At 39.5% G+C, this 15,035-nt stretch overlaps 1 protein-coding gene across 1 annotated transcript in view; it reads left to right on the forward strand.

Annotated features, from left to right (window-relative positions):
* RYR3 (ryanodine receptor 3) overlaps nucleotides 1–15,035 on the forward strand; it is a 262,055-nt gene that overhangs the window by 226,862 nt on the left and 20,158 nt on the right. The window contains exons 80-90 of the mRNA XM_081857249.1: nucleotides 1,063–1,119; nucleotides 1,731–1,830; nucleotides 2,537–2,616; nucleotides 2,853–2,929; nucleotides 8,266–8,339; nucleotides 8,576–8,593; nucleotides 9,063–9,143; nucleotides 9,720–9,808; nucleotides 11,596–11,724; nucleotides 12,512–12,616; nucleotides 14,754–14,835. Coding sequence (XP_081713375.1) covers nucleotides 1,063–1,119; nucleotides 1,731–1,830; nucleotides 2,537–2,616; nucleotides 2,853–2,929; nucleotides 8,266–8,339; nucleotides 8,576–8,593; nucleotides 9,063–9,143; nucleotides 9,720–9,808; nucleotides 11,596–11,724; nucleotides 12,512–12,616; nucleotides 14,754–14,835 — 892 coding nt within the window. The remainder of the gene's footprint in view (nucleotides 1–1,062; nucleotides 1,120–1,730; nucleotides 1,831–2,536; nucleotides 2,617–2,852; nucleotides 2,930–8,265; nucleotides 8,340–8,575; nucleotides 8,594–9,062; nucleotides 9,144–9,719; nucleotides 9,809–11,595; nucleotides 11,725–12,511; nucleotides 12,617–14,753; nucleotides 14,836–15,035) is intronic.

Here is a 15,035-nt window from a genome sequence, read left to right on the forward strand (position 1 = left end):
TTGTTGTGTTTTATGGGAATAATATTTATTGGCAGACCAACTTAAAAACTGTTAATCAGATGAAAGACATTGTCAGGTTTAGAATACTGATTTAGGGCTTGAAAATAACCTCAGGTTTGGAAAGTTGCTAAAGATAGAAAATGACCATTCAGAGGAAATACTGATCTATATCAGGCTTGATAGCATTGTGATAGGAGACACAATTGAGCATTCCCAGGTAGAATGAATTCTGTGAATGGCTGTTGCCATGGGGATCAGAGAACACTGAGAGAGAAACCAACTGAAACAGAACCCTAAATGAGGGTTGGTTGGAAGATAGCTGGCTTTTGTACACGGTTGGGACACTTACTCTGAGGTGCTAGGGATCTTAGCCTAATGTGGTATGAAAAGAAAATATAATTACTGGAAGCCAGTTCATAAATTGAAAAGTGGAGTACCTGAGGCCAGTTGATAATACTGAGTTGACTTTTAGGACCAGCACCTCTGGAATATTTGTTTGGTTTGGCTGGAAAGACTGGGGATAAATCACTGTGTATAACTGCAAGTACAACATGTGAGAAAATGGGAAAGGGATGGGCAAGAGCAGGTGTAAAAGTTTTAGCCCTTTCTGATTCTTCCACTCTCTTTTTCGCTGTCCACACCACGAAAAGCATCTCTGTCTGCCATACACTTTTCTTATCTGGGTACTTTACAATCATTGGTTAGGATGTGGGTGGGTGAGTTGGGGGAAATCTATATAATTTCTGGCAAGGTTTGAAGATTTAGAATCAGCACAATGTTTCATTCCTCTTGTGGGTGCTGGGTATGAGGAAATAGTTCCCATATGTGCCTGCCTTCTAAGAAATTTAACAATTTGTTAATGCATGTCTATAACTGTATTCATTGTCTGAGTCCTCTGTATGTGAAAGTCAGAAACAATTTTTGGAGAAAGGTTTAAGACTCTGTTTGGATATATTAAACCACTCTTTGACTTTACCTGCTCATTCAAAACAGTATAACCAAATAAATGTAAAATAGCACAGTTTAATTCAATCTGAACCTATTTCCTTCTAATGAGAAAAGAGCTGTCAGAGTGGAGAAAGTGATGATGAAGAAGAAGAAAAAGAGAAGACATTTGAGGTGAGTTAACTTTTCTTAAAGTATAAACCTTTTGCCTAATGAGCTAGAGTAATGTGTTATTCAAACTTACCAGAAGTTAGAAAGTTTACTTAAACTCTCCCTGAGAACTGCATACATATTTATGAATGTCATTATGATTATGATAATATTTTCAGTAACTGCAAACAATGTTTGAGATTGATCCTGCCTGCATTTTTTAAGATTTTTCCTCTTACCTTCTCTCCTACACTTCATTTTTTCCTACCTTTTGTGCCATACACCTGGAAAAGCTTCTTATCTTTCTTTTTAAATTCAAATTGTTCCTTCCATAGCTTTTATTTCATGCACATTATTACTCCAGTTGCAAGCGAAGTCTCATTATACAAAAGTGTTATGGAAAACTATTATAAAAATAAATACCAGATGTTGCTTCACTAGGGTTATTATTTGTCTGATGATCCAATTCACAGCTGATCTAGTCCTGTTGATTATGGTTTAATGGGATTGTGGGTAAATCTGTAAAACAGTGAGTTTAATATTTTTTTACTCTTACTCACCTTTTGGCTACTAATGGCAGATACCATTATATGTCAAGGAAACACAAATACTTCTGTCTGTATCTTCTCTCTCAGGAAAAAGAAATGGAAAAGCAAAAAACTCTTTATCAGCAATCTCGACTCCATGAACGAGGAGCAGCAGAGATGGTATTACAGATGATTAGTGCCAGTAAAGGTAGCATTCCGTAAAATGTTATATATTCATTTGTTTCTTTGGAAATATATTCCATTCTATCTGAAGGCCACAGAGGAGATGATAGTTGCACATTAAACATACTAACGTTAGAAAAACCAAAACACTTACAATAATAAATGACCACGTCATCCATGTGGGACCTGCAAGAATATGTTGTATTGTAGAGCGCTCCTGTTTCTATCTGGCTGGCTTTTACTTTACTCTATTTCAGGATTCTCTGTTCTATTCCCCACCCATTGATTTTCCTTCCCTGCTCTCCAACAGTCAGTCAGCTTTTTGTGGCAGCTAGACATGCTCAGTCCTCATTGGGCTCTTTGGAATGGCTTCTTCCTGAGGATTCTTCAGAATAACAAATTGGACTCCTGCACCTTGACATATCCCCCTTGTGGATGGATGGTGCCTCTTTGACTAAATAAAGACCAGTGCTTAGATTCATTGCTATGAATATATATGATCTGCTTTACTTTAGCAATTGTTATAGTGACATTCGCTTCAGCTTTACTTCAGCTCGAATCAAAGGAGTTGTGTGTGTGCACTGAAGTACAACAGTTCCACATATAGCAATGCTTTTAAACATTCAAAACTTTGAAAAGCATCTCAGGATGTGGAGTAAGGTGCTGCTGCTTAGAAATGTTTTTGGATAGTAATTACTTAACTATAAAATTATTCTGTTCTTGATTGACAGGTGAAATGGGACACATGGTAGTTGAAACTTTGAAACTTGGTATTGCTGTTCTAAATGGAGGAAACTCAGTTGTTCAACAGGTGGGCCATATTTGGATGTGATAGATCTGTATGTTACTTTGATTTTGCTAATGTTTTACTGTTAAAAGCTTTGAGAAGTTGAATTACTACTGAGAATTCAGTTATGTTTGGAGAATGAATTTTTTTTTACAGAAAATTCTCCTTCTTTTTGCTTATGTTAAGTAAATTGGCAAATTCTTTACGCAAATAAGGAAAAACCAAATCTCTTCTTCTTTTGTTCAACCTTTCTTTTTCAGAAAATGTTGGACTATTTGAAGGAGAAAAAAGATGCTGGATTTTTTCAGAGTCTTTCTGGCTTAATGCAATCTTGCAGGTAAAGTCATGAAATATAACAATCTACTTCTAACTATGTCAGCATGCCTATTTGTATGTACAAGCTAGACATTTCCCTCTCTCCATGTAATCTCTTCCAAGTGATATAAAAATGCCAATGTGATGTGGGATTTAAATGCTAGTATGAGAGATAGCTATTGACCAGCAACAATTCCTGCAATTGTGATATCTCCCCATTGTGATGACCAGAATCAATTATGGCTATATTCATGAATTTACTGCTTCAGACATGATTTTTCCACATGAACTTATATTTGTGGATAACTGGGTAGTATGGGGTATAGAAAAATATTAGAGACGAACTAGAAACTGACAGCTGTTCATTGCCATGAGAAACCATGATTTATTGCAATGGAAATGAAACATGGAGCTAACTTTTTTCATTAAACCATAGTTTAGGTTAACCACAGTTTAGGGTTTAGAAATAATACTAAACTATGACTAATCAAAAACAGAAGTGGAAGCTTTTGATCTTGCAGCTATGTCAAAGGAGGAAGAGAGAATGGGGAGGTTGAGGCTAAGTACGGATTGTTTTCTTTACAAAAAAAAAAGACATTTCTCATGACATCCAATGACAGCTAAGGTGCTGTTTATGTATTAGAACTCAAGGATATTCTTGACATAGTTTAGACAGCAAATTGCCCCATCCCAAATAATCATAATGTTAGTTGAATATATCTCTTAATTTGCTTTAATATCACTTGCAAGTAAATAGACTAGAAATTGTTTCATACTTTCAACACATACATTTCATTTTTTAAAAAATATTTATTAAATTTTCCAGAATAAAAAAGGAAAGATAGAAAGAAGAGAAAAATATAGTTTACACTTAGTATCATTAACATCTTTCCCGGACTCCCCCCCCCCCCCGTTGTATTCCATTTCCCTTAAGTTAATTCCACAAATTCTTACCCCAAATTTTAAAGCCTTATTGTAATTTTAAATAACCCATTTATTCCAAATTAATTTATCTTATTTATCTTATTTAACCATTTCTCCTTATATTTTATATATTTCCCTAAGGTCGACCCCAGATCCCTTCCACGAATTCCCCTATTTTCAAACAACAAACAAGAAAGAAAGAAAGAAAGAAAGAAAGAAAGAAAGAAAGAAAGAAAGAAAGAAAAAATATGTAATTTTACAGCCTTTGGGTTCCAAATCTCCCCCCCCCCCCATTCCCCAGTTCCGATCCCCAGAGTTCATCCATCGTCTACTGCCAGCCTGGTGAATCCACGGCCATATCTCAGTTCCACTTTGCCGTCTTTTGATAGCTTTTAATTTCAGAAAGTCCAATCTCGGAGAAACTCTCAGGAAAGATCATTCTTCTTCCATCCAGACCTCTATGTTTAAGAGTATAACTCAGATTCTGTTTCTTGATCCTTTTAAAGTCTGGATGTCCCAAATGCTCCGACTTCAAGTTTAGTCCAACTCTTATTCTTCAGGTTTCTTTTTCCTGTTCTGCTGCAAAAACCTTCTAATTCAGAAACTTATTCAGAAACTTCTTGTTCTCCACAGAGGCTTTTGTTATTCAGGAACATAAACTTACGTCAAGTCCCTTCCTTTCTTCAATAGATAAATCCATTGTCTCCTTTGGTATAGAGGCCTCTGTAGACAAAATAATGCTTCGTTTTTGCAGCTTTCCCAAGAGATAACGAATCCTGCTCAGATTCATAGTATTTTTCCACTTGCTGCTACTGTTGCAATGCCCCGGCCTCCCTCTAGAGGGAATATGGTAACTTAATTTCTTTCCAAATCAGACCCAAAAGTCAAATAACTTGTTGCCTTTATTTCCAATAATTTATGTCCAAATTGTAACAAATCTAACCAGCAAAGCCATCGTAACAAAGTTCTCTCTTTATTTTCCTGCTTTGACAGCTACTTTGACAGCTGTCAAAGTTTCTGTGTCCCTTCGCCAGTCTCTCATAGCGGATCATTCCCGGTTCCCGGGGGGTTGCACTTTAATTCCCACAAACCAATCTTCTCCTCCAGTGCAATTATTGTAATTTCCCTTCGTGAAGTTAATTTTTCTTTTCAAATAAGCAAGTTCATCTCTCGATCTTAGTTGTCAAATCCTTGCGTTAAGCCATCTACAACAGGGGGGGGGCGGACTTCCTTTTTGCACCCCCCCCCCGCTCGCTCCAAATTCATAGGTCAGATTTTCCTTTTAAGTCCAATAAATTTACTCACGGGTTGTTCTTTTTAATCCAAATCCGAAATTTCCAAAGAAGAAGTCGTTGCTCTCCGCCGAATGGCATGCGGCTTCGCTAGGTAGGGGAAGCAGTGGACTCATAGCACCACACACACACCCGTCACCCGCTCCGCAGCCTTTAAAAAGGCTCCTTCGCGGGTTGGGGGGGCGCAAACTGTGCCCGCCGAGTCACCAAGTCCATGGGCATCTCCGCCCATGGTTTTTGAGGGTCCCCGCGTCGCCGGCGCGGCAGGACCCAACCCCTACCCAGCAGACTCCCTCCGGAGCTCGGAGGGAGTCCGCCATTCGGCGATGGCGCCGACCCGGAAGTCCCTTCAACACATACATTTCAAAATGGAATTAGTAATATTTGCTCATTGCATCAATATGTATCTCATACTGTGTATCTGTGTGGACAACAGTATACACAATGGACATAATCATTGGCCACATGGATGATCTTGTGGCACTACTGTAACTGTAGATGAGACATAATGCAAAAAGGCTGGGCCGGGCGATGGAGCAGCCGAAAAAGCAAATGCAATTATAGCGTGCGTCAACCAAATATAGTGTCCCGATCAAGGGAAGTAATAGTACTGCTCTACTCTGCATTGGTTGGTCCTGTGTTTAAGAAGTTTAAGAAGCATATTGACAACCTGGAATGTGTGCAGAGGAGGGCCACCAGGATGATCAAGGGTCTGAGAACCAAGTCTTATGAAGAATAGTTGAGGGAGTTGGGTATGTTTAGCCTGGAGAAGATAAGACTGAGAGGTGATGTTTATGATTGTTGTTGTTTAGTCGTTTAGTCGTGTCCGACTCTTCGTGACCCCATGGGATGTGTATGATAGCCATCTACAAATATCTGAAGGGCTCTCACATGGAAGATGGAGCAAGCTTGTTTTCTGCTGCTCCAGAGGCTAGGTCCCATACCAATGGATTCAAATTACAAGAAAGGAGATTCTGACTAAACAAGAAGAAAGTTATGTCCAGTGTATGCCACAAATTGTCCTAGACGCTGTTGTACCATAACATCCCTGCTTTACCTACCTACCACTCCTGGGTAATATATTGATACTTACCGTGATCAAGGAATGTGTGCATGAACTTGCATTTTTCTCAGAAACTGCATCCATTAGGTTATACGTGTTACTTAAAAAGCAGTGAGAAGATTTGGTACATGCACTTTTCACCCCCTGACTTCTCATACCAAATCCCCAGAGAGCTTTCTCAACTGAAGTGAATTTAAAGAGCAGCTTAGGTTTCCGTCAGAGGATTGGTTCTTTCTCCCCTCCTGTTTAAATCTTTGGTGTTACATAACGATAAACAGCAGCACCATTAAACAAACAAAAATTGGGGTGAAAGAAACGGCCCTACAGCCACAGTGACATGATCGCTGAGCTAACGCAATAGTCTTTATTCTTATGGGTATAATATAAAGCATTTCCTACTAGAGGTGAGACACTTCTCCAGTCTTTGCTGGAGTCCTTGACTATCTGCTATTACATTTCCCTTCTCCAGTGTAAGGCTTTTTCCTTTGGAGACAGGAGGGCTTGCTAGCCATTGCACCTTTGAGTATTACTCTCAAACACTTGGAAACCCTCAAGGGAGTTTATCAAGTGTGTGATTCTGACACTTGAGACATGCAGTTGAAAATTTAGTTGACAACAGAGACGTGGTAATAACAGAAAGAGTTGGGGGTATATGTTTCTTGTCTTCATGGTAGAGATGTTATATCAAATCTGGGTGTTGTAGGTTGTTACTGAAATAAATATTTGCTTATCCTGCCCCCCCCTCAAAATTGTGTTCACTAACATTTACCCAGTGTGGCCTAATTCCAAATAAATGGGCCTTAGACTGCACTGCTGAACAAACCTGTCAGGGAACTGCCATCGGAGGAACAGGTGGTGGAAAGGCTCCAGGAGAATAGGAGAGATTCTGCAGCAGAAGAAGGAACCAGTAGGGGGAGAGCAGGAGCTCCGGAGGAAGGGGAGTCGGAGGGGAGGCTCTGGGATACTTCCAGTGAGAATAGTGAAGAGGTAACAAGACCCCCCTTAGGAACTCCCACCCTTCGCCGGAAACTGTCACGCAGAGAGTCCCGGAGGCGCATGTCTGTCAAACAGCTTTTATGCTGGCGTAAGTTCCGTAGACGCCCACTGTCAGATTCTACCAGCGACTGACGGAGTCATGCTTTGGGGGCTCCGTTAGTGACTCGGTTTGGTTGACCAGCCAAACACCAGAGGGATCAAGCTTTTACGCACAAGCAGCTCATTATCCCATCACAAAACCTATCTAGGAATGAGCCCTGTTGAACTCAGTGATTCTAACCTATGAGAAGAATGCAAAGAATTGCACTGTTAGCACAGTAATTGTACACTGTCCTAATCCCCTCATCTTTGCATGGGGGCTAAGATATGGCAGATGCTTCGACAGCCTTGCTTGTGGGTAGCTCTGCAGTTGCAAAGGTTCCTGCTGCACCGTTGGGGAGGAAGTTACCACTGGCAATAGGGTCAGGATGTCAGAAGTTTTAGATCCAGTGGATCCAAAGTCCCAGGGAGCCCCTCAGCTACCCCAGCCTGGAGCTGGCACAGTATTTTCTTTAAACAACAACACCCAGCCTCCTCCTTGGCCAGCATAAGCAGGCACAACCAGATCCAGCAGGTCTGCCCTGCTGCTCCATAGCCAGAGATTCAGATTCTTCTGTTAATTTGATATTTAAAAGTGTGTGGGTTTCCTAAGAATATTATGTCTTCACCAAATGGTGGTAATTATAATGGAAAAGAAGCCAGCTTCATTGTGATTCGAAAGAGTGAAGAGGAAACATTATTCTTAAGGTATATTCCGTTCATTTTCATCTCAACTTATCCACGCAGTCGCTTGCCCCGATATCCATAGATGGAATATTTTCAAGCAGGCATGTGTTATGGAGGGAACTTGGACCCCTTACAGATCAGTGAGGTCATCCACCATCTTCGGTAGTGCTAAAATTTCAACCGTCACCTTCTGCCTTTTAAAACCTTTATAATTCATTTTTACTGTTTGTATGTTTTGCTTGTTGTATGCCAGCAGTTCAGGGTTTCTGTTGCTATTAGATACAGCAATTCTTTCTGAATTGTCTTTTTCTTAAAAAGTGTTCTTGACTTGAATGCCTTTGAGAGACAAAATAAAGCAGAAGGCCTTGGAATGGTTACTGAAGAAGGAACACGTAAGTATACTCATACTTCTAATTCACATAAGGATTACACTTCATTTCCCCCCTTTTAATACCAAATTGGTTGGGTCTTTTGAAAGTTTCTTCTGTTGATAACCTTGTTAAAATAATATAGCATTATACTATTATGGTGTTTTTTTAATTTTCCTAGAGAAACAGTTAAACGAAAGATATTGTGTAACTTATAACTTGCTTATCCTATATTATTATTATTTTTCTTTGATCCACAGTCATCGTACGTGAGCGTGGTATGTTTGGGTTTACAGCTTTTGATGCTATTGTGTGTTGCAAACAGAGAAAGAAATCTTCTTTAATTGCATCCTTCCAGACACCCTTTAGGTTTAGTTTCATGGTCTGCAGCCGGTTGCGTGCTGAGCTTGGAGAATCAAGTTGATGCTTAATTAAAGAAGTGTCTTTCATATTTAAGGCATGGTTTGATAATGACTAACCATTTCCTATTAGATCTTTAGTCCTGTAGTTTTGATCATGAATGCTTTGGAGTGCTAAATATTTGGCTTTGCTTTTTTCTGTTTCATAGTTTATTTTTTATCATTCTCTCCAGTACATTTCTTTTTTAAAATTACTGTAAATCAGCTTACAGTATTTGCTTTTTATTGAAATCACTTAGTTTGAAGGATGCTGTTGGAAGACTATCTGTTCTGCATGTTTTGGAAATGACTGATGATTGCATAATTCATTGTACTGTATATTTTCAAGGTGAGAAAGTACTACAGAATGATGAGTTTACTAAAGATCTGTTTAGATTTTTACAACTGCTGTGTGAAGGTCATAACAATGGTAAGTGTTCTGAGATATTTATTGTTTCATTGAAATCCTTCATTGAAAGGACTAACAATACAATATATTTTTCATTTAAACTGATTTTCGGTCCTTTAGCACAGAGAATTAATTAATCAGTTTCTCAGATAAAATGGTACCTCAGAATTCTCAAAAAATATTTTTAACATATAGTAGTTGTTTCTAACTGGAAATCATATTGCCATTTTATAAATTATGCATATTTTAAGTGGCAAAATAATATGTGTAGGAGGAAATGCAAATGCTATTTCTGATAGCTCTTGCTTAAGAAAGAATGCTGCCTTACTATTAAGAATGTTTCTGTGGTTGTATCCATCAGCTACAGTTACTGAGAAATTCAGATTTTTCATTTTCTATATCGGGGCAATGTGGACTCCAGCTCCCATATTCCCCAACCATTAGCCGTTCTGGTTGATGTTGAAAGGAGTTGAACCCAAGCACATCTGGAGGGAACCACCTTGCCCACTGCTGTTCGATAGGAACACAAATATAGAACTACTGTAATAATATTTTCATAGCTTGCATTTACTCACCACCTTTTATTTTAATTTTCAGATTTTCAGAACTACCTGCGCACTCAGATGGGCAATACGACCACAGTTAATATTATTATTAGCACAGTTGATTATCTTTTGCGTCTTCAGGTAAGTTGTAGAGTTATTTTAATTTCACTTCCTACTTTAGAAAGTCTCCATATTGAGATAGATTTTGGGGTTTCACTACTGTTGCTGGTTCTGTTCTCCACTTTTCCTAAAGAGCTCCCATGACACTGGGCCAGTTAGCATGGAACCATCCAACGCAAATATAATTATTACTGTATTCAAAACAGAAATTCAAAAGAGGGTTACATTGAGTTTACATGCAAACTCTCTTAGGGATTATTGTAGAGCCTAGGGGCTTGAGAATCAACAAGATTCTGATGATGCTTATCAATGTGGATGTTAAGGCAAAATTGATATCTATATTGAAGAAGTAATAACATTTTGTCTATCACAAATATATTGTTGTTACAGCCATGCACCTTCAGCAGCTGTTTGTGGTTATCATATAGTATTGTGCCCCTGTATGTGATTTAGTTGGAGTGAGATCCCATTGCTCTATCCCAGCTTCTGCCAACCTAGCACTTCAAAAGCACACTAGTGCAACTAGATAAATAAGTACTGCTGTGGCAGGAAGGTAAACTGTGTTTCTGTGCGCTCTGGCTTCCTGTGTTCCAGTGTGCCAGAAGCGGATTAGTCATGCTGGTCGCGTGACCCGGAAAGCTATCTGTGGACAAACGCTGGCTCCCTTGGCCTGAAAAACGAGATGAGCATTGCACCCCATAGTCGCCTTTGACTGAACTTAACCATCCAGGGGTCCTTTACCTTTTTCTTTAGTTGGAGTCCAGCAACACCTGGACTGCTATTGGTCCCATGCCACATTTGCCCTGTCCAGTCTAGAGGCATGGTGACTGAGAAAAGTGGATTTAAAGGTTTTTTATTCCTCAATGGTGTTTGCAGTGGGTGTAAGGGAGAAATAAGGCCACAACTTTACTAACCAAGCTTCCATCTGATATGGAACTGATTAGAACTGCTGAATAGATTCTCAGCAGTTACTGTCATCTTTGAGCAACTCTCAGAAGGGAGAGAAAAGCTAACCCTTTGGCAATGTTGATTACCTCTGAAGTGGGCAGTTTCCTGCAAATGCAAACCTACACATATCTACTCAGAAGAAAGCCACGTTGAATTTAGTGGGCAATGTTCCAAGGGAAGTTGGTATAGGATTCTAGTCTGAGATTAGCTATACGAACTTTTTCAAAAGTTGATAAGAAACCATGGACTTGCAGGTTAGGGTGGTTTGAATGTCTCATAGCCAGGGTGCCCTTATGGATAGGGTGCCCTTGTGCTTGCAGGTTTCGCAGAAGCATATGGTTGGCCACTGTGGAAACAGAATGCTGGACTAGATGAGGCATTGGCTTGTTATGATTTTATGTCCTGATATCAAATGCAAAGGTAGCTGTGTTGATTCATAGGTATTATAGATACTTTGTAATATATTAGTCCAATGAGGAGGGTATTGAAGTAGAGGATTAAGTTAATCTCTCACAACTAAAGATAAACTATGGCCCATTTCTTTCACCCTTGTGAAGGGGTTGGATCATTGCTTGGTTAAGCCACTGCTGAAAAGAGCAGATACCCTTCAGTCATGCCCTGAAACCACCCTCTTCTCCCAAGTGTTTGATGACTAAAAATATAAATATGCTTATTTATTTGCTGTCTATACTGTTGCTGTTCTGCATATGTTTATTATTCGTTTGTGCTTGATTATAAAATCTGAGCATTTACCCTTTGGCTAATGGCATTTTCCATAGATATATATTTTTATATTTGATGCAGTTTGATTAGGCCCTCACAAAACGTTGGGGGAAAACCCACCTATTGTTTATTCTTAGGAATCAATCAGTGACTTCTACTGGTACTACTCTGGAAAAGATGTCATTGATGAATCTGGACAACGTAATTTCTCAAAGGCATTGGCTGTGACCAAACAGATTTTTAATTCACTTACTGAATATATCCAAGTAAGTAGCACGTCGTTTCTCTATGCTTCATGTTGTGTACATGGGTGTGTATGTGAAAGTACTGCATGGATTATAAAAGCAACAGGTCTGCCCAGGCTGTGCTCAGTAGAATTTCATGGTCACCAGCTGTAGAAGAGGCTCTCTATATACAATGGGGGGGGGATATCTGCAGACAAATGATTCACAGTGCTTGATTCTAACTGTGTCTCTTCCACAATATCTATGATGAAAGGGAAAGAAAACATAGACGTTCTATGTCTTCAGTCACCTGCTGGGTCCCCTTGCAGGAATACTGCTCCTTCTGACCAGCAGCTTAGATCAGAAGTATAGCAAGAATCCATTCTTGTGGCCCAGTTGTTAGCAATGATTTTGTAGTGCAAAGGGTCACCCCTAGAGTGATAAGCCCACACCTTCTTATATATAGGGCTCACATTCAGAAAGATTTGCAGATAGTTTTCCTGCTGCTTCACACTCCGCCAACATATTTCCTCTCTGCATGACTTCTGTTGTGTCTCCTGATCAGCTGATGGTGCTCTTTATATTCATGGCCTCCCACACTTCCACCCCCTTTCATTTTGTCCCACATCCATTCTGCTTCTTCATCTGCCTCAAATGAATAAAAAAAATGCTCAAATAAAAATGTAATATATCTTTTTTTAGTTTTCAAATACATTAAATTGTATACAAAATAATTTTTGTGACTGTTTGTGCATATCTTTTGTCAACTTTTTGGTTATCAGAACAGCTGCTTGAAATAGAAAAATTAAGCATTTCCCCTTAATTTTAGGGTCCTTGCATTGGAAACCAGCAGAGCTTGGCTCACAGTAGACTGTGGGATGCGGTTGTTGGCTTCCTTCATGTTTTTGCTAACATGCAAATGAAACTTTCACAGGTAAATTGTGTGTGTTTGTTTATTTATTTATTTCACAAGATTTTTATATACCACTTGATTGTAATAAAACCTAAAAGCGGCTCACAAAATTAATTTGATAAAGAATGGGACATCTTTGCAGAATATATCTAGATCTAGATCTCAATCAATCAAGGCATGAGCTGTGTAATTTAAGGACATTAACTTGTAACATAGTTGATTGATGTTGTTATTCAAAGTCACATTATTGGCATTAGAGTCTTAAAGCTTTATTGGAGTTACGTTGTCAGGAGTGGCTTGTTTAGCGGGGTGAAGACGTAGCAATACCCTCCAGGCAGCGCCACTGGTGCCATATACCAGGGAGGGGAGGGGTAATGTGGTGGCAAACTTGGGACACTCCAGAGTACACTCCAGTGTAGCACAGCCCCACAGCCTTGCCACTCCCTTGCCCTTCCTATCATGGTAATGCTGGGAAGCTAATGCTAAGGCTCTGCCCTACTGGAAGAGCCGCTCCTGTTTATTGTGTTGCGTCAGTGTTAAGCTTAATTTCTATTGGCCAATTTAAGACATCCACCCAAAGCTTAAGAAACATGGCTTGCGAAACTGGGAATGAGTGCCAGGGCCACACACTCCTTCCTTGACCTTCCCCGCCATTCCCCCTCCTCCATACACTGGATTTGGCACCAATCCCCCCAAAAAGAGTTCTTAAATGGGAGACTTAGCAGGGGGAGAGGAAGAGGAATGACTAGTAGGGCAAGGGAAGCAAGAGACTTAGAATATGAGACATTAAACTCATTAATTCTCAAAGCATTTTGATGTAGGCTCCACTTATCTCATGCAGATACTAAGATTTTTATAAATCTGTATATAATTTTACATTGATACATGTCCACAAGCCACAACATGCCCTACACTTACAGGACCAGGCACTGTCGCCAAGCTACCCCCCTTTAGCTTATTCCATGCTGCCTCCCTTGTGTCCTTTATTAATTCTACCCATTTCATCTACATGCCATATATTGTAGTTTGTTCTTAGATATGGGGATGGGGGTGGCTGACAAATACATCAGATTATAATAACAAATAAAGTATAAATACATGGATAATTATATATTTTTTTCTCATGCAAATGTGTGTTGAGTAGAACAATGTAAGTTACAATTTATTTGGAAGGACTTTGATCCATGATCACAATGACACTCTTTGGAAGTAGCAGGCTCTATGGGATCATTGCTTTCTGCTGTACATATCACTGAATTTGTGGGTGCTGGACTGCTGCTCAGTTATGGAATTCTGCACCCTCACAAGATGCAAAATGGTATATATACATGCATCAACGGATCAAGTATACATTCTAAGTCTACATTCTAAGGTTGCAGGCATTTGCACACTTTCTTTGGAGTCACTCCTCCAGAACTCAATATAATTTACATAAAATATGCATGATATCACCCATCTGTAAATGTCCATATTACCTTGCATATTTATATTTGTGGCAGCAACATGATCTGAGGGAATATGCTGTTCATAACCTTGGAGAAGTAATGATTTTCTTTTAGGTGGCTTTTTAGGCAATCAAGCAGAGATGACTGCTCAAGAAACAGAGGGGCCATGATTTCTCCTCCTGCCTGCAACCTCCAGCCTTCTGAAACAGACTTTCAGAGGATATAGGATGGTGGGGAGGAATAGCTCTTCTTCTATGAGAGGAAAGTTCCATGAGCAAACATTCACTGGTGAGATCTCTCAGATCCCACACTGTGAATCATTGTGATATTTGTGTTCATTCTAGGTGTCCTTCAAGTGGTACCACCCCACAGTGATAGAACATATGTTTATTTATAAATTCATTTCTGCTCTTCCTCTTGGCTCCCAAAGTAGCTTTGCATGCTGATGGTTCCAAGTTCAGTCCCTGGAATCTCGAGTTAATAGTAGTAGGTAACAGGTGATGTGACAGATCTTTGTCTGGGATACTGCAGAACTGCTAGTCATATATCCATACCAGAATAGTCAGCTTCCAATGTACTGTTTTGAATATCTTCTTAAACCTGTTGGCCACTGTTGAGCACAGAGCCAGACTCACATAAGGCTTCCATTTGCTAGATTGTGAATATTGTCTTTAGAGTTATTTATTTTATTGTTTATTCTATTTGTACTCTAGGATTCGAGTCAGATTGAGTTGCTGAAGGAGCTACTAGATCTTCTGAAGGATATGGTGGTGATGCTCTTGTCACTACTTGAAGGTTGCATCTTTTTAAAAAAGTTATTGCTATGCAATTCAAACATCAACATCATTTTTAATACGTAGAGTTTATCCTCATGAGACCAGGGCCCTGCAGGATCTGATTTCTTTCTGCAGGGCCTGTAAGACAGAGTTGTTCTGCCTGGCCTTTGGCTTGGAGCCAATTTGGTTCCCTCCCTCCCTCCCTCCCTTTCTTTCTTT

The sequence above is a fragment of the Podarcis erhardii genome (assembly GCF_964252035.2).
Source record: "Podarcis erhardii genome assembly, chromosome: 1".
NCBI classification, from domain to species: domain Eukaryota; kingdom Metazoa; phylum Chordata; class Lepidosauria; order Squamata; family Lacertidae; genus Podarcis; species Podarcis erhardii.